This window comes from Tasmannia lanceolata, unplaced genomic scaffold, assembly GCF_043159265.1.
Source record: "Tasmannia lanceolata isolate RefF3 unplaced genomic scaffold, GAP_Taslan_0.1 ptg000018l, whole genome shotgun sequence".
NCBI lineage: Eukaryota > Viridiplantae > Streptophyta > Magnoliopsida > Canellales > Winteraceae > Tasmannia > Tasmannia lanceolata.
Genome location: NW_027518695.1, coordinates 6,642,313 through 6,668,365, shown reverse-complemented (window position 1 = coordinate 6,668,365; position 26,053 = coordinate 6,642,313). Strand labels below are relative to the sequence as shown.

At 37.5% G+C, this 26,053-nt stretch overlaps 2 protein-coding genes, 1 non-coding gene and 1 pseudogene across 4 annotated transcripts; all 4 read right to left on the bottom strand.

Annotated features, from left to right (window-relative positions):
* Window positions 1–304: 304 nt before the first annotated feature.
* LOC143849569 (prefoldin subunit 1-like) lies at window positions 305–6,934 on the bottom strand (annotated as a pseudogene). The gene is made up of 6 exons (XR_013235720.1): window positions 6,767–6,934; window positions 2,618–2,724; window positions 1,422–1,480; window positions 1,216–1,235; window positions 1,008–1,092; window positions 305–645 (listed from the first exon to the last, which is right to left on the bottom strand). The product of XR_013235720.1 is annotated as a prefoldin subunit 1-like (transcript).
* A 124-nt stretch (window positions 6,935–7,058) lies between these two features.
* On the bottom strand, window positions 7,059–7,139 carry TRNAL-AAG (transfer RNA leucine (anticodon AAG)). Its single transcript has one exon. It is a non-coding gene; the product is annotated as a tRNA-Leu (tRNA).
* A 5,726-nt stretch (window positions 7,140–12,865) lies between these two features.
* Window positions 12,866–14,200, bottom strand: LOC143851458 (uncharacterized). Its single transcript, XM_077360908.1, has 2 exons — window positions 13,582–14,200; window positions 12,866–13,325 (listed from the first exon to the last, which is right to left on the bottom strand). The coding sequence occupies exons 1-2, from the start codon at window positions 13,947–13,949 to the stop codon at window positions 12,980–12,982; spliced, it is 714 nt and encodes a 237-aa protein (XP_077217023.1). The 5' UTR covers window positions 13,950–14,200; the 3' UTR covers window positions 12,866–12,979.
* A 7,913-nt stretch (window positions 14,201–22,113) lies between these two features.
* Window positions 22,114–25,542, bottom strand: LOC143851228 (exocyst complex component EXO70A1-like). The gene has a single exon (XM_077360578.1). The coding sequence runs from the start codon at window positions 24,687–24,689 to the stop codon at window positions 22,668–22,670; it is 2,022 nt and encodes a 673-aa protein (XP_077216693.1). The 5' UTR covers window positions 24,690–25,542; the 3' UTR covers window positions 22,114–22,667.
* Between the last annotated feature and the right edge of the window lie 511 nt (window positions 25,543–26,053).

Genomic DNA, 26,053 nt, shown 5'->3' with positions numbered 1-26,053 from the left:
GCTCATTTATTGCAATATCACGGGCATGCCTCAGCGGTGGATCAAATTACCAAATGATCCACCGCAGATATTGTGGAAGATTTCCTGAGCTGATAATAAGAGTAGGGGTGTCAATGGACCATCCAAAGGATCCAAACATTTATCAAGGGAGAGGATTTGGCCACCACAGCTGGATCCAAATCGTGTCCATTGGATCCATATCCTAACGTCCAAATTATTTTGGATCGTGACCCAGACGTCGCCACAAAAGCCGACCGAGCGTTTTAGATACAAATGAAGGGGCCAATATACAGAAATTCCCCTTTAAAATTTCATTCATTTATGTATATTCATGAGGAATATTTTTGTAACATTAAAAATCCGCAATTGCCAAGTTCCATAACCAAAAAAATATAATAATCACAAGAGCACTGAATTTTGATAACAGGAAGAAATGATACGAAAAACTGTTTGTTTCGCGATAATAATATGACTAGGAAAATTCCAATTCTATTAATAGAAAACCAGTAATCTTTGGAAATGAAGGATAATCTACATCACGGTCATCGATATGATCTGACGGGCTATACCCGGATCTTGCTGTAATAACTCTCTCAGATTGTTCTCAACCTCGGCCAACTGCTTCTCTAAATATTCCTTGGAGGTCTGCGGTGAAAGCAAGTAAAAGCACACTGCTAAGTCATAAATATTGTTCTCAGGAATTTCTCGGCAAGGGAAAATCTCGAGATATATTGATTTTTTTAGGGTTTATATCGAAAAAATGATAAAAATAAATACAAATTAAGAAAAAGATATTGTAAAAATACAGTGATATTATAGCAATATTATTGTGGTAAATGAAAATATCGCAATATATTTTTAAATTTTCGGTATTATTTCAGGATTTTGTGGTTTTATCAAAATGTCGGAGATATTTGGGAGATATTTGTGACAGAATCACAGCACAATCTTAGAATTGAATGGTGAATGGAAACTGAAAGGTAAAACAAGAAAGAAACAAAGGAGACCTGCAATGAAGCTAGAGCAGTCTCACTATCCTTGAGCTTCTGTTCCTGCTCTCTCACTAGGACAGATTTCGGCTCCAAAACAAACCTGGCCATCAAGAAAAGAAACACATTTAACTTATGAATATTGAAGCAATTTCTGAGTTGCACTATAAATTGGTTTTAGATTTCTTTGAGCAGAAAATTCTGGTTCCAGCAATGGAGATCATACAACAAAGGGAAAGATGCATCCTATGTCAATATAACGATATTGCTAGGAATTATCTTGTCCATGTAGAATAGTGAATGCAAATGCAATAAGAAAATGCATCAATTCTACAGATCATACAACAATTGACATGATTTTTGTAACCCATATACACCAGTGCATACATTTGAATGAGACATCTGTACAATCTAACATGGATGGTCAATCACCTTCTGTTCACGAATCAATGTAATCCTTATAATAGGCAAAAGTTTTTGCACATGTTCAACTGCAGAAGCACAAAGCTTCTTGTATCAGTTAGGACCCACAAGGTTTAGATTATAATTTGTTCACTAATATAAGTTATCGCTAAGAACAATTAGTTGATCTGACCGAAATCATGAAAACTTATAATCCATGTTTGAATTCATTAACACTACTCTGTCACCATATGCAGAGAGCACAGTAATCAATAATAAGAATCTCCCTCTTTCGCAAATATGCTAAGCTGGATTTCTATTTGTTCTTTTTTTAGTTTCTATTTTTTTCTGTTTTAATTTTCATCTCTTACATGTTCCCTCATTATTTCCATGAACCAATTATTTCTTATCATATACATAGTCTACCAAAGGCAACTCAAACCCCACAGGACATGTCAAAACCTCTAGCTTGTATTGCCATAACAATGGCCGTGGAACTTGGTTCATGACATGTAGTGTGCCATGAAATCTAGGCTCACTCTACTATTACTATAGGATTTACACAGCATGGGTGCATGGTCTCATATCGGACCCCGGTGGATAACAAGGATGGCTTTCCCAATCCCTTCCTCCTCCCTTTTACCTACATATTTTCTCGCAGAAATGCACTCAGATGATGTTCTTGATAATGAAAAAGGTTGTCAACAAGCTTGTTTGAGAACAGAAACTTGGGGTGATTCACAGAAAGGGGACAACGGCGAAAATCAGAATAGACCTTAAAATCGGGCAAGCTTGTTAGAAGTTTTTTTTTTTTTTTTTCTTTTATATTTTATATTTACACAAGTTTTAGAATAATATTGTCTCTGTTAAAGTAAAAAGGAAAAGGAAAAACCAGGATCACCCAATTTGTGAGGAAGAAGAGAAGAGGAGAGAATAAGAAGAAAAATGAAGGAAAGAGGAGAATGGAATTCATGAGAATCAGATTCCAACCACATGACCCACTTTGCTTTATTTATTTTCTTAGATCCATACCATTAGGGCCATCCATAATGTGCCCAAAATGGTCATTCTAATGCAGAATTATAATGGTCATTATAATGCAAAATGAACAAAAAAAAAGGTCATTTTAATGCAGTATGAGTAAAATGGTCATTCTAATACAGAACGAGCAAAATGGTGAAGAAACAAAAAATTTTATTGAAATAAATTTTTGTCTACATCCATACCAATTGATTTATTCGTGTTTGTGTCATCTGTTAACTGTTGTAGTTCCTCCAGCGTTAGGGAAAGCACGTATCTTTTCCCCTTCTTTATTACCCATCTGATTCTGAACCTGAAGCAGAAGTAAGGGTCAGCCAACTCTTCACAATTGATACAATGAAGAGTTGTCAACTTGAATCCAGCATATTATCACTTTGATGAAAGGCATTCAAAACATCATTTATTGTAATGACCTGGATTTTTTTTCAAAATCCGAATCGCTAACACAAAAAGGAACAAGATAAAACTCAAAAGATATTTTTAAGGCTCCAATAATATTAATTTTAATCAAATCCATTCTTTTAAAATTTGAACTCCAACATCAATTTAGAGAGAGAGCTTAACAAGAAAGATAACATAATCAAAAGTAAAATAAGGCAGTTTGCCCGACAAGGCCACGTGGCCAAACCAAACTCTCTGCGCTCGACCCTTTTTAGGTCTCCCCAAATTCCCTTAAGCTAACAGTTTTACAGATAACAAGGCTACAAGACTATTATGGCATGCAAAACAAACACAATAAAAGAGTGTAAAAAAAATTCAGGAAATCTCCTTACATAACCAATTACATAAGTACAACATAGCTTTTATACAAAATACTACTCTTAGATACCACATACATGTTTAATTATATAAATGCTATGTATATAGACATATAGTCAAAACCAACAACTGCTTTACTATTGAACACTCTACCTACCCTTCCTAGGACATACCCATGCTCACCACAACCATCTCCCTTTCTGATGTGGGATCTTACATTTATTATAAGAGTTATTATATTAGTTTCCAGAAGAGAAGCAACAACAAAAGTATTGAAATGATACTTCGAAGTATAATTCCAAAGAATTAGCAAAACAAGTACATGCTAGAACAGAAATGATCAGGAATGGAATCCATGTGACAAATCTTAGCACTCACCAAAGTTTATCACTCTTATCAGGACTTAGCCCCACCACCTCCTAAAAAGTCAAAACAAGTGGGGGCAAATTCTTATACCAATTGGTGTAAGATTCAGTAAGCAGGTTTTTTGCTGTGAATGCTTTATAAGTAATTGAAAGATTTAACGAGTCGAGAGTATAAAGAGATGCAGAGGAGTGAAACTTATGGAGCACAAAAATCCAATTCATTCACCATAAATGAAATTCATTACAATTTGCAATGTATGGGGGTTTGGTCAAGATGACCAGAATACCCCAATAACTAAATCACTACTCCTAAGTCCTAACACTTCTCCTCCACATAACTTGTACTAAGAAATATGCTAAGATTTTCTCAAGTAGTGATGATAATCAGCAGTGTCCTTTAGTGAAGAAATCATTAATCTGTTCGACTAACCTATTATCATTAATCTCCTCTGATGAAGTGATAGTTGATCTAAATGTATTTGGCCATTGCATGGAAAACCATATTTCGATACATCTTGATGATGCTTGGATTATCACAATAGACGAAATGAGTGCTTGATCTCAAGTGAAGCTCCTGGAGAAGATGCCTGAGCCAATTAAGTTTGATGTAGTTGAGGTCATGGCTCTATACTCGGCTTCAACAACTAGATCTCGCAAACTTCCTCTGTTTCATATTGCATTATGAGATCAGACAATCAATCATTATTATGCAGTATCCTATAACCGATCTGCAAGTGTCAGGATTTCCAGCCCAGTCTGAGTTAGAATAGTCATAAGCCTTAATTGACTTCTATGAGAAAATTTGCAAAATAGACCATGGTCCATAGTTCCCTTGATGCATCTTACGATGCATTTTACAACTTGTAGATGTTCTTTCTAGGGTCATGTAGATATTAGCCGACTCAGTTCACTGTCATTTGTTAATATGGTCCAATCAGGATAAAATATTGCAGAGCTCCTACCATGCTTCCATAGATGTGCGGGTCCTTGATTTTGTTACACTCTTCCACTGAACTTCTTATTGTAAACAAGAGTAATATCATCAGGTTTGAAGCTCATCATGCTGAACCGATTAAGCATATCTAAGGCGTAATTTCTTTGAGATAGTCGCCAATTATTCGTTGACCATTCAAGTATTCAACATCAACTTCAATAAAGTAACTCAAGTTTCACAGAGTAACTCTAACTTCAATAAAGTAACTCAACTTTCACAAGTAGTCCATATCAAAAGTTTTCTTCTTACTGTTTTTGAGATTTTAGATATTGACATTGTCACTCCCTGTAATGAGAGATCATCTACATATGATAGGATCAAGACCATGCCCGACAGTGTGTGCTTGATGAATGATAACTGACGAGTAATCTGATTTGCATCTCCTATATCCATTGTTTCTAAGAGCTCGATGAATCTTGTCAGACCATGGTCTAAGAGCTTGCTTTAACCCATTATAGATTAAGAGATTTAAGAGAACCTATGTCTCTTGAAATTAAAAGATGGATTTGAGATTTAAAAGACCTTAAAAGTATAGATTTTACATGACTTTATCATAAAAAGTCCTAATTCAAAATTAAGAACTTTAAAGGTATACGCCTCTTTAAAGGTTCAAATACATGTGTAAAAAATAAAGAAAAAAATTAAATGAAAATTAAGAAATAGATCCCACAAAATGCCATGTGAGTCTCCCTAAATTCAAAGAGCTGGTTAAAAAAAGAAAAGAAGGCAAAAAAGGCCTTGGTAAAAAACAAAGAGGGTTGAAAACCTACAACCATTATAGATTTAGTGATCTCTTCTGTGTTGATCGGTAGCCACCTTGTACTTCTCATTGCTTCCTCGTCAACACCATCGTTAATCTAGAATTTCTATCCACGCGAAGAATCAACAACCGACATGCGTCAATCTAGCCTCTAAAACACCCATGAGCTTGCTCCAATTGATCAATCCTTTCATGCAGATCAATAGACTTCTTCTCTACGATCATGAATCCTCGAACAATTTCACAAATAGAACTTGCTCAAATACCAATTCTCGATGCAAGTGAACTACTAGAAATCCACACACACAAAAAAAAAAAGAAAAATTGCAAGAGAATTGAATGATCACACAAAGAATCCAATAGATTCACAACTAATGCTAGAGAGAGAAAATGATGAGCTGCTGTTGGATCAAATATCAAGGGTGGTACCCCTACTGTATTGTTGTAAGGCCTTACACCATATAAAAACTCCATGACACTTAACTAGATTTAACTTAGCAGATGAGAATAATAGGAAATTTATAACAATATCTATAAGACTCACGTCCTCATGCACTGGGCGGCCCTTTTTTTTGTCTATATTCGTTGTGTGTAGGACATGGTACATTGGGTTTACACAAGTAACCAAGAATCATATGTTTCTCTTTGGAATTCCAAAGAGTAGGGTATTAGAGATAATTTAAAATAGAGTTTCTGTGGGAAGGTAATGAGGAAGGGAAGAGCTTTTAGGGAAATATGAAGAGATAGTAATTAGCAGTAAATATGAGGAGAAATGGGCTGATGGGATGTAAGAGATGTACGAAAAGGAAGAGGTTTGGAGGCATGGAAGTCATTTGAAGTCAAAAGTGAGTTCATGTCCATTTAATACTTGTAACCATGGTTTTAAATTTCGACCGAAATTTTTGACCGAAATCTGGAATTTCGGTCGAAATTTCGATTTTGCCCAAAATTTAAACCAAAAAAACCTTTTTTTATTATTATTTTAATATTTTACCGAAATTTAATATTGAATGAAATACCATTTTGTTTATGGTACCGGATTTCGGTCGAAATTTCGAAATTCCAGGGTCCGAAACCGGTACTGAAACCGAAATTTTAAACCATGCTTGTAACTACTAAGATCCCTATTTCAAGAAAGTGGTGCCTCAATAAATCATGGATCCAGAAGCATTAGCCTTGATTTGGGGAAGTTTCTACTTCAGATGATATAAATTATGTTCAAGCCGATAACAGCAGCACGGGAAACAAAAACAGGCCAGTAAAATCAGGTATATAGAAATCAAAACCATAATTGTATAACAGAAGAAAAATATGACACAAGCTTAATAAGCACAAGTTCTCCAAAGAACTATTTTTATTTTCATATATGAAGAATTATGGAAAGCTTGCAATGAATTGCAAACATAATCACCACAGATTAACCCTATACAGTCTGTTCAATGAATAAGGTGCAAACCTGCTTCAATTTTCCAGTGATCTCTATCATGCAAGTGATCTCTATCATGCAACCCTGAAGCTCAAGAAATGCCTGCATTTCGAGGGAAAAAAAAAAAGGAAACTCAGAAGGACATGGAGATAAAGAAAGCAATAAGAGAATAAATGAGGGGCATTTTCTAGTAGAGAAGATATTTTCAAATTTCAAATGATGGTTGCAGTGGAAACATGGAGGCAACAGTCACATATAGCATAAAATAAATCTACAGAGGATCATAAAAAACAGAGGGGAAAAGCGAAAAAGAATACAAAAATGTTGAGAGTGGGATTTGAACCCACGCCCTTTCGGACCAGAACCTTAATCTGGCGCCTTAGACCAACTCGGCCATCTCAACTTTTTGTAATGATTTTACCTCAAATAAATTAAATTTCTTGTAGTAACTTATATTCACTATCATAAAATTTCATAATGTAATCAGAAAGCTTATAAATTTAAATTTGGGAATTGCTTCGCAGTTGGCAGTTGGATTTCTCATATGAGAACAGCCACCTCATATGAATTAAATGAATAAGACAAAATCGGCCAAAAAAATCAACCGATGTGGTTGTTCTCACATGCAGAAGCTCGCGAAATTGGCTAGCAAATCCATTTAAATACCTTACATAATAAACAACTATATTTTAGCAACCAATATATCATTACATGTCATATTATAATGTTGTTAGCAGTTTAAGTGTAGGAAAACCTTTAAAATCTCTTAAAGCAAACTTGTACTTTTGGTACACATGGAAATATTAGGAGGGTTGTTTGGGGCACAGCCCTAAAGCAAGCTTTTCTGTGTAGGATTTTCTTAAAAAGAAAATTTAATAAACCCAACTATAGTATTGTCTAAATCCAATGATTTTTTTTTTTTTTTTTTACACAAACAAAAACAAGGAAAAGAATAAAAAAAAGTAAAAAAAGAAAGGTCACTCTAGGCCTAATGCATGCCATATGTACATAATCAAATTCATTGAACTTGTATGAAACCATAAGTCTTGACACATTTTAGCTGGTCCTGCTATAATTGGATACTCTAAAACATGGATTAAATAAGGAGTCTTAAGGTGCATTAGGTGAAAGCGCCTAACGCACGCCAGCAACTCTTTTTGTTAACCTGAAATGCCGCTCTGCTAACCCTGTACTCTTGCAAAAGGAAGCAAAATTGTTGATTTTTGTAGGTGCGAATCTTACAAATGGGGCGTGCATGTAAGCATCAGAGCAGGGTTGGGTTACGTAGAGATTCACTAAATCAATGCTTCTGACCACAAATATATACGATGTAGGACCCAAGGTTGATCATTATTATCAAATCTTAACGATGATTATTTGGGTTCTTGTCTAGGTAATCAGGCATGGTGATACAAAAAACCTTTTACAAAGTATGACTCACGAAATGTTTTACTCTGCGGAAAAAAAAAATTCCTTTTGAAATTTTTCCTAGAAAAAATTCGTAGTTATAGTGTGGCTTACCTAAAGAATGGGTCAAGAGAAATGGAAAATTTTTAATTCAGGAATTTTTTTCAATGCAGCTAAACATGTCATAAATATCTATCGAAGAAATGGTACAAAGAAGTGCTTGTTTGAGCTTTTTTTTTGAGAAGGTTGTGCTTGTTTGAGCATTGTTCCAAACATCCACCCCAATGTTACTTGGTTTATTGAGAATATGTGAAAAGTAGAGGCTTAATTACATTTTTCTTCCCTGAAATATAACCAGATGGAACCCTATTCTAAAGATTATGCCTCCTTAGATAGGTGTTTATATTGAGAATTATGTAAACAATAGTGGCGTAGTTGCAATTTCTATATAAGAGAGAACGTTGTTATAGAAAAGTGCTTTGGTTGGGGGCAACCTTACTAAAATAGATTAAGGCACGAACCACACGGGGTGGCGTGGGGGGAGGGGGTGTGACCTTTTCGACCATCTGATGTCTTGATTTGGATTCCCTTGTAAGATTTTATGTGGGCAATTATTGATCTCGACAATCTAGATTCAAGAATGATATTAAGATTGAAATTACTAGTTATCCATCGACCAAAGTGATTAGCAAAGGGTATGATGCTAATTAACACAACTCATACCTATTGTGACATGAATGATTAGTGTAGCCCAATCAACTACACCAAATAGGTCTAGATAATGTAGTTGGTTTAATGTATTAAGTCAATAAGCGTCCTATTGTGGGTGCAAGTCAAAGAGGTATTTTTCTATAAATAAGGGGTGGTCTTTGCTATCATCTACAATGACGAAAGGAGATCTCCCCCATCAGGCAAACCACAGAGGCAGTAGAAGATCCAACCCGACCGATCACTCCCTCGCCCAATCGAGAAAAGCTCTCAATCTTTCCTTTGTGGTTTATTTGCACAATTAAATCTATCTATAATATTGATTTTGATTAGATCATTTTGACTGTGTGATCATGGTTTATTCTAAATGTATGTTTATTGAATACCGTTTACACTCCTATGGCAAAAAAAATTTGTGTCAAATCGCTCTATTGCTTCCTATTTGAACATGAATAATCAAAATCTAGTTCTAGGCAACACATTCAGGGCATGCTTGGCAACCATGAAAACAAATTCTCATGGAATCCCTGTTAAAACAGCTTAAGAGATGAGCATAGAGGGCTGGTGAGAGTGAGATTTGAGACGGAACTGAGTGAAGATAGTATGAGATGGGGTTAGAAAACGGAGAAAAAAAACTGTTCAGAATAGATATTTCTTCTTCCCTATCTTCTAGTACCTTATCGTGCTTTACTCTCACACCACGCCTCAAATCTCTCGAAATCCCACCCTTTTGCTCCATTACCACACTAGGTAATCAGGGATTTCATGATTTTTTTTTTACTGTTTGCCAAACATGCCCTTGAAAACAAAGAAATTTATTAGAATTCAATGATTGGCGTGACTGGCGTGCCTTTAGGGCTATAGGAAATCGAAAGCAAGGCCCATCAAATGGACAATTCAGATCATTCACAGTGGGGCCCTCTATGTTGTACTGGGCGTGCCTCATTATATTAGAATGAGGCTGTGTTCGACCAAGCATCGCTCATTCTTAGTATAATACAGAAGGATTACGAGGACTTCTTTCTAGAAACCCCAGAGAAAAACAAGGGAAATGATAAATGCGCCCCTTTTCATCACCTGGGACAACCAGCTACAGTGTATCTATAACTAACTGCAAAGGGGTTATCATTTAACAAAAAACAAATACAGTGATATAATGTAAAATCCAAATTCACATGAAATTAATAATACATCTAAATAAACCGACTTAAAAATATCTGTCATAAGAGAAATTATACGATGCCCGACCGTCAGAATGTAAAGGGCAGGTAGAGACAAAACTTGGTGCAGGAAAAGTCAGAAAAAGGGTCTTGGATTAAAAATGAAGGGAGAGATGGTTTTCTCTCTCCGCCCTTTATAACTTACGGTCAGGCATCATATAACTTACTCTTTCATAATATAGAAGTCATATGATAAAGAGTCCTATAAAATGACATATATCATATCAGATCAGTAACATGATAAATGTCGTACTAGAGCCATAAAATAAAAACACCAATTTAGGCACCAATAAACCATCTCTCCCTTCATTTCTAAATTGAGGCCCGGCACAGGCCGGCTTCAGGCCCGACCCCAACAACTTGAGCATCTCAGTATATTCTCAGTTCTCATCATATGCTTGCTCAATAAATGGGAGTCCTTTTACACCCAAGACCAACTTCAATTCACCAAATCCAGGTTCATCTTGTGTCACAATCGGCTAACAATCGGTGATAGAGATCATCCATCAATCGGAGTTCAACAGGCTACCATTAGCATTTTAACAGGCCACAAACCTGTTAAACGGATAGGGTCCTTTTACTTATAAGGTGATCATAACCTTCACTTACGCTCTTCTTGTTTTGGATTTTGAGAACTGATTGTGTGTCCAAATCTCATTGTTGTACTTAAATTTAAATGTAAAATTGAATCCAATAATCAGTTTTGGACACACAATCGGTTCTCAAAATCCGAAACAAACATGAGATAGGTAAAATAGATGACCTCCTAAAATAGACGAAGAATAGATTTTTGGGGCAGAGTCTATCACCAGTGGGGGCCAAAAACAGAATGAAAGGATTTGATCAACAAAATAGGGGATTTGCTAGGGACTTTTGCACAAAGGCATTTTGCACTGACCTCGGATGAATTAAATGAATAAGACAAAATCTGCTGAAAAGTGAAACTGTGTGCTCTCTCGAGCAACAGCCAGCTGTGAGATGCCTTTTTGCAAAGGGCAGTGATAAATCGACTTCCTAAATGGATGAATCGACTCCCCATGTTTCTATCTCTCTCCTCTTTCTTTCTCTAACCTAGAGGAGAGAGAAAGACACATGGGGAGTCGATTTATCACTCCCCTATTGCAAAATGTCCCCTGCAAATCCCTCAAATAAATAAAGCTCAATTTCTTTTTCTTTTCTTTTTTCTTTTTTTTATGTTCCCCTAAAATACACACCCATATATCATACGCTCACGTATCATATAAAATATTGATGAGATATTTACAGTGAAATACACGACGGGAGCATTGGAAGGGAGGTTACCAATAAGGGCCGTGATACGACCTTGAAGGAGGCTCCCTAAATAAGACCACTGATCCAATGCCCACGATGTCACTAAAATTCACTCCTAACTGGACAAAAAAACTCTTCAGTTGGATCTAATTTCTCAGGGAACCCATCCTATACTCACCTTGATTCGGGGTGTCAAGGATCGGTTCCAACTATGTCTTAGTCACAATCCATTCAGATCCTTTATCGGTCGGATCAGATTTGGTCGGATCAGTTTCGGAGGGTTCTTCGGAACTTACTTCTTGTGTACCAGTCACGATCCATTTCAAATTGGACCGTCCATCAGAGTGTCCTAATAGGTCATACTTACAAAACATCAAAAAATCTCAGCTTTCTTTATTTGAAATGTCACCATATCTAATAACAGCCGATGATTGATTTTATTGTTGAAACGAACTCTAATGTTCGAAGGTGCTTGACGATAAAACTTTCTGGTAACTAATCATTGTTGAGGGTAAGTGCCAAAGTTTATGGGAAGAAAAATCAATTGTGGTAAGGAAGATAAAAAAGGAGAAATTATATAGTGTAAGGCCTTACAACAATAAGGCATTTGTATAGTGGGGGTAAAATACTTGATATTTGACCCAACAACATCTTTTCAAAAAGTGAGCTGCTGTTGGATCAAATATCATGGTGGCACCCCTACCGTATAGTTGTAACGCCTTACACCACATAAAAACTAGGGAAAAATATGTTTAGAAAAAGGGGGAAAGTGGAAAGTCGTAATCTAAGCAATATTTACTTCATTTTTATGAAAATGCCCCTCCTTTAAGACTTAATATTAGAAATATTTTGAGGATATTTTAGTAAAAGGACTTCGGATCGTGACTATACATCAGATTTTTTTTTGCCATGTCTTGATCAAAATTTTCTGATCTTACAAAGAGGATCCAAAATATGTCCATGGATCCTTCTAATGTGCCTAGATCCTATCTATTAAGGCTTAGAATCGGACTATCCATCGGACTGTCGGACTGTCTAGGTTCATTCTTGTGTAATAAGCGCACGTGACATGCAGGTGCTACAAAAGGTAAGATACCTATTTTGGCAACGTAAGTGGGAGACAAAATGCCAGGCATTGAATGGGCCCTTCCTTATGACTTATCTTTCCCACTGGCATTATAGATAAGGAGCTGCCAGTGTTTATATATTTATAGGTTGGGATTTTCTAGGTATTTCAGATAAGATCCACTTTTCATTTATTCTATGCTTATCTCCCAAGGGAATTGAGATCTGCAAAATCCCTTCACAGTTTCATTGTCTAATTTTTAGTTGATTTCGTGCTCAAATGGTTAAATTTGAGCGTAACGCATGGAAGATTGGAAGGCAATCAATTGCTTATTAAATAGAGAAATATTCAACAAGAAAAAGGAGAAAGGATAAGGGTAAGGATCTTATCTACTACAAAAAAATGGGAAAAAATAAAAAAGAATAAGTAATCACATTTTAGCTCAAGAAAGAAATATAGGTGAGAAAAAACTGATATTGGGTCAGTTATAATATGTTAGAACTTAGAAGGCACAATAACAGGAAAAAAAAAAGAAGAGGAAATTTTATATTATTTTTAGTATCAGGATAATCAAGCATCTGTGAGATCAGTGAGAGAGAAAGACCTTGGTGATTTGAAGGTCTTGAATTTCCTTCCTTGGAGAGGCAAAGGTGGCAATGAAGAGTCTTCATGCTCTTTTTCTTCTTCTTCTTCTTCTTCTTCCTCCAAAGAGAATTCAGGGCACAATAGAGGCATAGAAGTATTGAGAGGACTGCAAAAAGTTCTTCTTGAAGACCAAGCGGACTTAGAAGCCACAAGAGTTCTTCTGCGTTTGTTGAAGGGATTGTCCGGCTTTGCAAGATCTTTCACAGATGCTACGTCAGACAGGCTAGCAAAAGATTTGGACTTCCCTGAGAAGAAATTCGATAAACCTCTTCTGAAAAATAAATAAAAGTCTAGTTCAATTATCATTTTATTAAACAAAATAATGGAGATTGAAAATTTATACCCAATAAAAAACTTCAACTAGCAAAAAATTAATAGAATGCAACCCATTTAAATATATAGACACATACCTAAACTTCACGAAAATCAAAATATTCTGATTTTTTTATTTTTTTATTTTTTTTTGCAAATTCATTTTTTTTTTTTATAAATTTTTTTTTTTTTCCCAAGAAAATAAAAGAACGAACTTGATGGGCAGAGATTCTTCCAAAGACTCCATAGAAACCAAGCCACCCTTGAATTTGCTCTGCACTTCATGTTCCACTTCACGATCATCATCCACCGTTGATTCACAAGAGCTCTCTCCTCCGCCGCCGATCGACGAGCTCTCCGCCGAATCAGAGCCGTCCAAACACAATCCACCCCTCTCCATCAATTCTCCTTCCCGTTCCTTCCCTTGCGCCAAGTAGGCAGAAATACACGACAGCCCTTTGATAACAACACCCTCTTTCTCCTGCTGGCCCTCTCTAACGTACGCGGGAGCACCCGTATCATCCCCTTGGTACGCTACCGTGGGCCCCACCGTAACCTCCCTGCTACCAAAAACCAGAGGCATTTTTTGTTCTCTCTCTCTCTCTCTCTACCATCACCTCTTCTTTTTGTGATACTTCTCCTGGTCTTCGTTTTGGTTGCTTTCATCAAACGGAGAAAGAGACAAGAAAAAATAGTAGAGAGGGGTGTAGGATAAGAAAGAGGGCGACGGTGAAGATTTAGGAGATTTATGAGAGAACGAGGAAGGCCATATCGGGGCTGGGATATGAGTGACTTTTGGGTGTAGGGAAAAATAACTCCCCGGCGGCAACGTGCTCTGTAGAAAAGGAAGACACGATTTGACACGTGTCTTTTTACTTTGTCTTACGTGGCAGCGTGCCCTATTGATAACTGAAATACCCACGGTAAAATTGGGGCAGTGATACACTCCCCTAAAATTGGATTGGATTTAGTGAATTGACGGGATTACCCTCGTTAGAGGAGTAATATGTAACCGTAACTATATGGTTTTGTTGGAATATTTCTCTTACCGGGCCGTCTGTTTTGGACGCATTGTAAAAAATTCGACGTGTTAGGAAAAAAGGGCTTAAAAGATTGAGCTGTTAGGCTCCTTCCTAAAAGAAACTTCTTCGGTCCCACTTATGTTTCTGGTACATGATGACATCCGTTGATCTGAACGCAAGATCCTAGGTCTTTGATCCATCATCAAACCCCATTTAGAGTTTTGCGATGAAAATATAAACGGTTAGATTTTTATAGTCCTTCCTTTATCTTACAAGCATGGGATTGGGATGTCCATGGAGGGAAAGACCATGTACATGCGGATCGAATGTTCTACAAAATCAGGACGTTGGTTTCACATTGATGGCCTCTTGTGGGACCCAAATGCTGCCTATTATTTTATAGGAAATAATATATTCACACCTCTTTTTCCTGGGCCACCCCCTTTGTACCAGAAAAAAGAGCAGTTAGAGATACACACACTTAGAGGGCCGAGCTGGGGACCCAACAATCCCTGATCGACGCCTAGCAATGGAAAACCATAAATAGTTATCATCCATGTCCCGGTGAGTTTAGTTCGAAACAAACAATAAATAGTTATTGGGTCTTTCGTCTATCAACCGTGTCCGAGTGAGTTTACTTAGTTTGAAACAAACAACAAATAGTTCATCTATAATGTGGAATTCCTATCTCTCTACTTGAATTCATCATTATGCAGAATGTTTTCTACCAAGAAAATCCTAACAATGGGTTTGGTAAGAGTTGAAATGAGAACGCTTTTGAGTCGTTACATGATAACTAGTGCATACTCTTTCTGTTTTTTTTTTTTTTTTTTTTCGGTATTTCGAATCATGTCACTTTCTTGGAAGACTAAGGACGGTAAATAGTAAATCATAAATAAATAAATAATAAATACCTCAAATTGTACCTAACGAAGTCCAGGTATTGTAAACATGAGAATTTATAGGATGGGTGGCTATGAAAACACGTGAAGTCTAAAAAAGTAGCTACGGCCCACTTTTTTTTATGATCCAAACTGTTCATCTGTTTGGGCACAACGTAAATAGGTTGTGCCCCAAAAATCATTTTCATAGGATGATCCTAACCCTCCGATCTGTAGAGGATTCCATAAATGATTTTTGGAAATCTTCATATTCATATCAGGTCATATCAGAGGGTTATGATCATCCTGTGGAAATGATTTTTGGGGCACGACCTATTGATGCTGTGCCCAAACGGATGAACGGTTTGGACCATCGAAAAAAGTGGCCGTACCTACTTTCTTAGACTTCACATGTTTTCACGGTCACCCATCATATAAATTCTCTTGTAAACATTCCCTCATTTCTACCGTGAAGCATATTAAAGTTTCCCTTTTATCGAAAATACCCCATTAATTATTGGCTCACTCTTCTCTCTCCTTGACATGGTCTCCTTATACCCTAAACCCTAAAAGTTTCAGATGATGGTGTAGTGTTTCTTGCAGTGGGTGGATTTATCTGAATGTTTCGGAAAGTCACGACGATAGTACCAACATCAAATTGCTTGATTAAGAAGGAAGGTGTGTTACATATATAATGTGTACTTATTTCTCGTAGACTTTACGTTATTGGCAGACAGATATTCTACCCGACTTTTAAATTTATTCAAATAGGTCAAGGTCCGATCACCAATTACACCCCTCCCTCAGCTGAATAATTTTGCTTTTGCTCAAAACCTTATCTCTTCGTACAATCAACACTTTAGTAATGTGAATGTTGTATTATAATAATGTCTACTCTAACTTTAATTAGAGAAATGATATAATCGCCCCTTTTTCTTCCCTGGGATACCCCCGACTTGTGTAAAAAAGTAGTCATAAGCATAGTTTTAAATTTCGGTTTCGGTATGCATTTTGGCCCTCGCCGAAACCAAAATTTCAGCTGAATTCCTCTCACATTAAAAAACAATTTATTATTTATTACCAAATTTCTGCCGAAAGTTCATACTAATAATTCATATTAGTTAAACATTTAGATTTTTGAGCTAAACATTTAGATTTTTGAGTTAAAAAAAATTGAGATTTCGCCCATTTAGGCCAAAATCCAAAATTTTGGGCGAAATTACTGAAATTTCAGTGAAATTCTGTAACTATGGGTGCAACTTGGATCGGGTCGGGTTGAGCTTTTGCTAAAAATGAATATGAATCAACCCGACCCGGCCCGATTTCAAGGTAAAAGCTCAACCCGAGTTGCACCCCTACCTTAACGTTTCGGGTATAGTGGATTTCGGTTTCGGTTTGGACCGAAATTTCGGATTTCGGCCGAAATTAAAAACCATTTGTCATAAGTACAGTAAAGGGGGTGGCCTGTGGAAGAAAAGGGGGAGAATATATTACTTCCCTTTTTATTATGCACGGTGCATCCCTGGGAAAAGTAATTTTCGATATTTTTATCCATAATATTATATACTGAAGAAATAAAGTGGTTGAAGCTTCTGGTAGTAGAGGGAGGGGGGATGTTGGGTCCTGCCGCTGAGAAAATGAGATAAGTAAGAAATGGGTTCGGTTTGATGTATGATTATCTATATCCACCATTTTTATAGGAAAAGAGATAAGGTGGGAATTGTACGAAACTATAAATAATGTTTTTATATAATAAAGCCACCTTGCGTGAACGAAGGAACACAAGAAGGTTCCTCTAATCCTCTTCGCTGTAATGTGTACGGCATTGAATATTTTCTAACGATTACAGCCACAAACGTGTAGAGAGAGAGAGAGAGAGAGAGAGAGAGAGAGAGAGAGAGTTGAACTGTGCCAGCCGTTTTTGGCCCTAGCTGCGTTCACATTGTCAAGTGTCAACTGTGTAGAGTGCCCCAATGAGTTTTGTGATGGCAAGGAAGGCCTTGACCTAGAAGTAGAGGGAAGAGCATTAAAAGCTCATGTGAGGCTTTCTACTTTCCTGTCACGATGAGGGCTACACACTATTCGTCAAATGTTGATTGTCCTTGTCGAGGGGATATCCCCCTTCATATTATCTCTCCTCTCAATAGTGTACAATTGGATAGTAGAGAGTCATGCTATTTCAGATTCTAATTGTTATTCTTTGTTAAGGAATTGGTAGGGGTCCGCCAAACCCAAGCTAATTTATGTACCGAGAGAGAGGGAGAGAGGCAATGCTGTTGTAATCAATTAATTCGAAGAACCCAATATGACATGTGTGCAATTGAGGCCGTTGAACCTATAGAACCCCATGTGGTGACCCTATGTTGTCTTGGTCCCATACTAAACGGACATCCCATGTGCTAAGTTAAATTATCACACAAATTATTGGTTTACCTTTCGTAGGTAGAACCTAAAGACACCGTTTAGATACGAGGATTTTAGAGTCTTGGATTTCCTCAAAATCGTAGTTAGGAGACGAGAGAAGAAGGAAGCCTACACTTCATTAGAATCTTGGATTTTTAATAAGAAATTCAGGTTTTAGAAATCTCTCCCAAATCATGAGATTTCTAAAACCTGAAAACATGGGATGATCTCCTCCTCTCTTGCTGACAAAAAAAAGGACGAGAAATCAGAAAACGGACAGTTGGTCTCATTCTTCTCTCTTCTCCCATCACTTCATTCTTCTTCTCTCTTCTCCCATCACTTCATTAGAATCTTGAGTTTTATTTTTCCTTACTTTTTGGATCACTTCGCATCATCTCTTAGGATCATGGTACTAAGATCATCAAATCAAGGTGTTCTGAATAGCATTTTTGCTCCACTTGAGGGCCAAAACAAAAATACAATCAATGGCTCGTAAAAATACACCAACTTCATATAGACCTTATCCAAATAAAGAGTTTTTATATGGATGTAGCAAAAATAATAAACCGGGGTCCACATTATTAAGCGATCTAAACCATTCATTTGTTAGGCCACGACGTAAATAGACCGTGCCTTTAGTATCTTCTCCATAGAATGAACCCGACCCTCCATTTTGTGGTGGTTAAAAATAGACGGCATCAAATAAAAACTTACAGAAATCAATAGATTTTTATCATCCTACGGATAAGATTTTCAGGGCACGGCTTATCTACGATTTTTTTGCAAGATTTAAAAACCTTTTCAAAGCAACAAAAAAAATTTTACTTTCCCATTTTTCTTTTTGATGGCGATCTTACATCCCAAGCTTCTTCCCTCCTAGGAACTACAAAAGGGACGGTTCAGATCATGCTAATATCATGAACGTCCGCCAAGATCGCATGGTACTAAACCAAAATAGTCAAGTAAAAAATTATCATACAATTGCCAAAAGTATAACAGAAGTCCCAAAGGAAAGAAAAATCACAACCCCTGTGGTACAGGAAGCTACCCACAAGCATAAAAATTTAACAAAAGTGCAGCATATGAGTTTACAGGCATTCTACGAATAGTCCGCATTACTGTTTAGCTGCAATGCCTTATTGGGTCGAAACAAAGAAGATGACTATGGTTCATCTCTGCCAGAAAATCAATGCTACGTTGCATAACGAGGGCTCACAATCTAAAATCTCTTTTCCAATAAGAACCCAAACTTATTTAACCAGAGTGGAAGATTGACATTATACCTCACCATTTATACACAAAGTTTTCACTGTGTCAAAAGGCAAACCTGAACTTTGGGAAGTATATAGTTTGATCATGACATGCATCTCAAATGGCAAAGAGTAAGTCAATAAAACCTCACATAAATTAAGGCATTCATCTTTTACTTGTAGCTTGTCTCAAGCATGTGCGTAGCAAGCACCTTTAGAGAATTCATCTCCTATTGGCGGTATGGGTGGAGTCTTGCACAAAATGGTGCCTCAATGTGACAGATTTCATGAGAATCCAAGTGGAGGGACAGAGGTCAAGTTTTGGCTGAAATCACAAGGAATCCAACAAGCATTCCACAAACAGCACCAATTTCAAGTTCGGAAAAGGGATTTAAAATTTTTAGCATTCCAGATGAAGATGAGGTGACAAGAGACAAGCACAAGCACCTCGTTCAACAAATCAAAAGCTAGACCAAATGATTTGGGACATTCATTTTTACTTTAGAAGCATGTTAGACAAAGGCTTTGTTAAGTTGAGTTGAGTTGAGAAGCATGTTGTCAGCCCTTTCCTCGCCAATTTGTTTCTCATTCAAATAAATATGCCACTGAATGTGTCTTTTTATGCAATTAGTAAGCATGTAAGAGGCTAATTTGGATTTATAGTAAATTATTGTATTTTTCCTCCGTCACAATTATTCCAATTAATAAATTTCTGATACCGTTCAAAAAAAAAATTGTATTTTCTCTCATAGTTTCAAAACTTCCCACATCATCATGAACTCCCCCGAGTCGGCTACCTTTAACCTTGAGCACATTCTTAGCCCACTCCGTGTTTTCAATCAAAACTCCTTTGACTCCCCTGAGTTATGACCACATCAACCGAGTACTCGATCGCGTCATGCTGAGTCAATTATGATTTGTGTTGGCAGCATTTTGACCCACATCCGCATTTTGAAACACTACTTTCTCTTCTGTTGGACCTTCGCAATTGTTTCTCCGTTTCCTATATATGTCTGCATGTGTCGAGGGTTTTATGGTAACAATTCCTTACATTTGTGTTGGTTTGAATTTTGGGGGGTTAAATTCTTGTTTTATCATCTGTTTTTTGTTCTCACTTACAAATATGCGTGCATTTTTTTTCTCTCTTAAAAGATGAACAGATGTGCCTAATTTTATGAGTTACAATACCAGTTACCGTATTTTTTTCTAAAATGATTACGACTTGTAGTCATCCTAGACATGATGAGTCAACTCAGTTTTTGGTTGAACCAACTTAATATCCAGTGCCGAGTTTTTAAACCTTTCTTTAGAGTAACAATGACAGGAACTAACAATTCACAATGTAATCATTGTTGCACATCATCACAATGAAAGCACCAGTTCTTTCTAACCACAGTTTTGGTTTATTGTAAAAAAAGCCAGTCTTGGATAACTTGTGAAGATATAATTGGTTCAAATTTTCATAAGAGTAAACCTACATACCAGATCAAACAGGAGATAAAAGTGGCCCGAATCAGTGATAAGGCCAAGGACTAGCATTTAGATTCAACAAATGTAGGTGTCTTGACTTTTGAGAACATACCTTAGCAAGGGATGGGTAAGAAGGTGAGAAATTGTGACCTAGAGAAACAATCATAAGAACACATCTGCATCATTTTTCAGATTCTCAATTCCTACAAGGTAAAACATTTGAGCATATCTGTGCCAGACAGAAAGGCATAGGTCTTCACTGATACAGGGGAGAGTTGACAGTAGTTGACAGGCAATGAGTCGATAATTTTACTAGTAACCAATTCCACGAGAGAAAAAAAATGCAATAATAGGCTGTGAATTATCTTGCTTACAGAACTGGAGAAGCATATTACTACAGCAAAGGAATTTTAGTTCACCTCATGCTAACATAACAATCTCTAAGAAAGAAAGGCAGGCTTATGGAGCCCACTTGCCAACTTATGAGAAAATTATGACACAGAAAGAAACTTAAGACGAACATGCCCTAAGCATGAGGTTCCACAAAAGTGCAGTTGCAACCAGGAACCATATAAGACATGAGTATCAATTTTGAATGATAAAGTGGCAAAAGAGCAATGACTGTAGAGAAACAATTTCACCAAGGAGAAATAAAAGGTAAAAGGACAAAGTTTCTACCCATACCCCATTCACAAGGCTTGCTAGAGCTACAAGGAATTTAGGGGCCGTTTGGATACGCGGATTTTAGAATCTGGGATTTCTTCAAAATTGTAGCTAAGAGACAAGAGAAGAAGCGGACCAGCCGTCGTTTTTGACTTCTCACCCTTCTTTCCGACAGCAGGAGAGTAGCAGATCCTCCCATGTTTCCAGGTTTTAGAAATCTTAGGATGCAGGGGAGATTTCTAAAACAAGGATCTCTCACTTAAAATCCAAGAAACGCTGTCAGAACAGCATACAGCAGCTTGATCATGAGCCCTAATTTACACTGTTTTCAAACTAAAACCTGGATTCTAAAATCCGCGTATCCAAACGGCCCCTTAGAATCTTGGATCCGTTTGGATACGCGGATTTTAGAATCTTGGATTTCACAATGGAAGCAGTGTAAATTCTGGATTTTACAATGGTAAGTAGGGTGCAGATGTGGGGGAAGTAGGTTGCAGATGTAGGGTTTAAGTAAGAAATCCAGGTTTTAGAAATCTCTCCCCTTCCTGAGATTTCTAAAACCTGGAAACAGGGGCGATCTCCTACCATCTGCAACCTATTTCCCCCACATCTGCCTCCTACTTCCATTGTAAAATCCAGAATTTTACACTGCATCCATTGTGAAATCCAAGATTCAAAAAGCCGTGTATCCAAACATCCCCTTAGAGAAAGATGATAAATGTCAAGATTGTGGATGCTTCAGTTAAAACAGCACAACCATAGAAAAGCCAGTTTTGCAAAATTGAATACAATGGGAATATACAACTCAAAATAGGAGCAAATTGAAAGCATGAAGTGAGGTACTCCTTGTGTAAAAAATGAGGATATTATTTAATAACAAGATTTCTTGAATTAATCATACTACATAGAAATATTTTGTTGGCTATTGGAAAGATTTCATGAACATTAATCATACTACTTGTTGGCTATTGAGCATTCAAAAGTCTGAAAGTCATCCTGTATGTTCAAAACATGCATCAAAACCAGCTCTAAAATATTCAATGATAGTAGGAACAATATAACAAAAATCGATGTTGAAGCTACTGATACTGATGAAAACAACGAATTTTACATATGCTTAAAAGATCTTACATAAATTTTAACTGCTACCATCCTAAACACCTAAAATGAATGAGTAGAAAGTAAGAAATGAAGAAAATAGGATAACAGTTGAGACATGGCATCAAAGAAGGGAAATACAGATTCTACCAGAAATGTGTGCCAAGGATCCGTCCCAATCAACACCTATATCAACTTTGGTGTCACATTTAGTACTCTTTGAGAAACTACAATTGTCAAGAAACCCACCTCACAGCAAAGAGGATAATGCACAGAATACTTTTATCTCTTGTTCGTTAGTCCCAAGTTAACTTCAAGACAAACCAAACAGCCCAGCTTCTTAGAAGTATCAATATATACATGCAATCCAGGCGCCCAAGAACGCGGATCCAAACATTCCAGATTGATTTCATTCTAACAACTACAACCCCATGTGTATGTAGAAAAAGACCAGAATGTATGCTTGATTCCCCTTCAAGTTCACCAGGAAAGACTTTGTTTTGATACATAAAAATCACATAACAGTTGGTGCAGAGCAAAATTGGTTGGTTGCAACATCTACACTGTTGAGTTTCCCATTCGAGTGTCTGGCTTTGGCGCTAGCATATTTCACAAGCTTCTGCTGAAACAAAGAGGTGAGCATCTTCTCCAAGGTCTGTGCTGTGTACTTTGCATATTTGCTGGCACTCGCGTCTTGTTCCACCAACGGCCCATAATTCTGCATATAACTCCTGTAAACCGGAACGATCGCTTGCACTGCCAGCTGGCATGTCTTTTCCCTCAAGTCTTTATCTGACACAACCCAGTTAGACTGCTTTTTGAACATGTCATCAAATGCCTCATTGAAGGCTTTTAGCCTTTTCTTGACCAAATCACGAGCGGTGGCTCTCCCACCTGAGAACAGAATAAGACCTTCCCTGCTCAGCAGAGTAGGAAGCTTCCCCCAAGTCTCTCTCAAGTAGATAGTAGCATAATATTCCTTGTACTGTTCGTGTTCTCGCAACCAAGCATCACCCAAAAGATCACCGAGCTTTGTTCCTTTCAAGTGCTTATAAAAATGCCAGTGGTTGTTCATCATAAAGATGTAGGACAGGGTGGTGTCTTCATATGTCTTGGACCATGTCTCTAAATTCAATTCGAGGGCCTTAACTATATTCAAAATTGCATCAGTAAGGAGCCTTTCTTGGAATTTCTCTTGCCTCCAGCTCCGATGGATGACCAGAACCTGTGTCAGGATTGGCCTATAATCATCCCCAAGCAATCGATTACAGTAGTCAGTAATAAAACTTACCAGTCTTGGGACACTGCCATTGGTAGGAGGTGGCATCTGCCTCTGTAATTCGACTTGCACCAAAAGCTCCCAAAATATCTCACAAGAACCTTCAATAACAGCCTTAATGAGATCCCTTGTCATGTTTTGGATTTCAAGGCAGGCACTCCCACCAAAGAGGCGGTTGAAGTCTAACCTTAGCTTGTTCAAAGAAGCAAAAATATCCAATAATTTCAAAAGTTTGATAGGGTCCTTCTTACTCTCTGTAACCATCATTCCGAACTGAAGGAAAGTGATAATCCCGGCTTGGGAAGCTAACTTTGCAAAGCAACCCATCGAGACATCAGGCCCAATTTTCTCAAAGACATCGCTGCAGAGCTTGTACTCTGCTTCAAACAGATGCTTCACCGCAAATTCTAAGTGCTTACCCCACTGTCCTATATGCCCCTCAATGCTCTGCACATCATTGAATTCCGAAATTGAGATCTCAAGGTAGTCCAGCTCTAGCCCCAACAAGCTGGCCTTAACATTGGAGCTACGGGCCTCAACATAGATCGAGATGCACCTCTCAAGGCGGTCATTGGCTGTTAATCTCTCGAGAATCAAGTGAATTTTCTGTATGACAGATACCGGCAATGGCGATGGGGCAATGCAGGGCTGTTCTTCGAGGGTTGATGAGGACATGGGTAGAGGAACACTGTTCTCTGTCAAAAGCCGACGTAACTCCCCTTCTAATTTATCTAATGCAACCTCAAGCAGCCCACCATCTAGACGGGCTCGTTCCTCATCCAACTGCAATTCCCTAAGACTCTTAAGCGATTTCTTCAAATTCGAAAGGTACCTATCATCAGCAACAGAATTCTCTTCCAAGTACTCGACAATATCCTCCAACCACTGAATCGCAAGCCCGCAATTATCCGATAGAAATCTCAACGCCTCTTCGAGTTGCTTGAGGACTTTTAGGTAACTCCCGAGGTCGGTCCGTGGGTCAGAGAGAAGAGATTTTTCAAGGCCGTGGACAGCATCGAAGACCTTAAGGACGGCAGCGGCGGGGCCGACGGCTCGGTCAATGTGGCCGCCGACCGCCACCAGAGCCTCTTTTTGGGCCCGAATGGGACGAACTGCAGCTTCCAAATATGGTAACCTCTGGTGAATCTCTTCTAACCTAGGGCCGGCTTTCTCTAATGCGAAAGTGAGAGCCCTAGATTTGTCTAAGCTTACTTTCAGTGACTTCCTAGCAGCTACAAGGTTTTCAATGCCTGCCATCCCAAAACCCAAACCCTAGCTCCAGAAATAAACCCTAACCCAAGAAACTATGAACACAAATTCAGTCTTTAAGCACTTAAAATACAGAAACCCCTGAGAAACTACCCTAACCCTAGACCCAGAAAGAAACCCTAACCCTAACCCAAGAAACTAGGAACACAAATTCAGCCTTTTTGCTCTTAAAATACTGAAACCTACAAGAAACTAAGAATTCAAGATGGCGATTTTCATGACTGGTTCTTCTAAACCCTTTCTCATGAGTTCAGCAAAAATGTTTTTATCCAGGACTAATTGAGATATGGGTTTGCATTTTCTCAACCAAACTCCACCAAATCAGAGAAGAAATTCAATAGATTTCAACCAACAGCAGAAAGGAAAATCTAGAAATCTACAACCACCAGCAACTAAAATTCAAGAAAAGGAATAAAAGAAGAAGGGGAAAAAGATGAGTAACTTAACTCACTTAGAAAAATGTGGGGGTTTGAATCGACTGTGGATCTGAATCGCTTCTTGGTCCTTTTATTTTTTGCTTGCTTTTAAGAGGGTTTTGGGAAAAGATAAAGAAAAAAACAAAACCCTAAAAAAATGAAACTCAAAAACCGCCTTTCCAACTCGGTTCTTTTTCCGACGAGTTTTACAAAGTGCGTGACAGTAAACGCGTCTCTCTCTAAGAAAAGAGTGCAAAAAGGTAATGAAAAATCTATTTGAAATCTATTACTTGTATACCCACTTAGTTTAGAGATCTATTTTTTCTTATTTTTCTTCCCATGTTGGGTTTTCGTATCACTTGATAAAACAATATCTTAAAGGGTTTTTCTGAATCTTGATTCAGATACCATCTTCTTACTGCAATATAAAAAGAGGGCATGGAATGGGAGGAAAATGGAATTGAATGACAGAGTCTGCTAAATGGCCTTGCTTTTCGTTTTATTAACGACGATGCCCTTCTTAAGTCTTAAGGATTCACGTGGTAGGAAGATGGAATTTTTATTATAATTTCCATGATAAATTCGCACCGCTATAGGATAATTCGCACTCCCTGCAAGGTGATTTATGTGGCAGATTTTAACGCTTTTTGAGTTTTGATGTTTAAAGGGGTGCGAATTTATCAGCACCCTTTTTATTTTGACACAAGACCATTAGACCGTTGGTTCATACTGATCATGGGCATATGGTAAAAAAGAAAGTCACTTTTATTCTCATTCCTAAAAGATACTTACTGGGGCCTACTTCAGGCTTGTTTACCGTTCAGATCTTTAAATTCAAACAACAACCATTAATTTGGCCAAATGCTGTTGACAAGTGCTAAGTCCCAGATCCATCGAACCCCCTATTTGGATTGCAAGAAAAACATTTCCCATGGA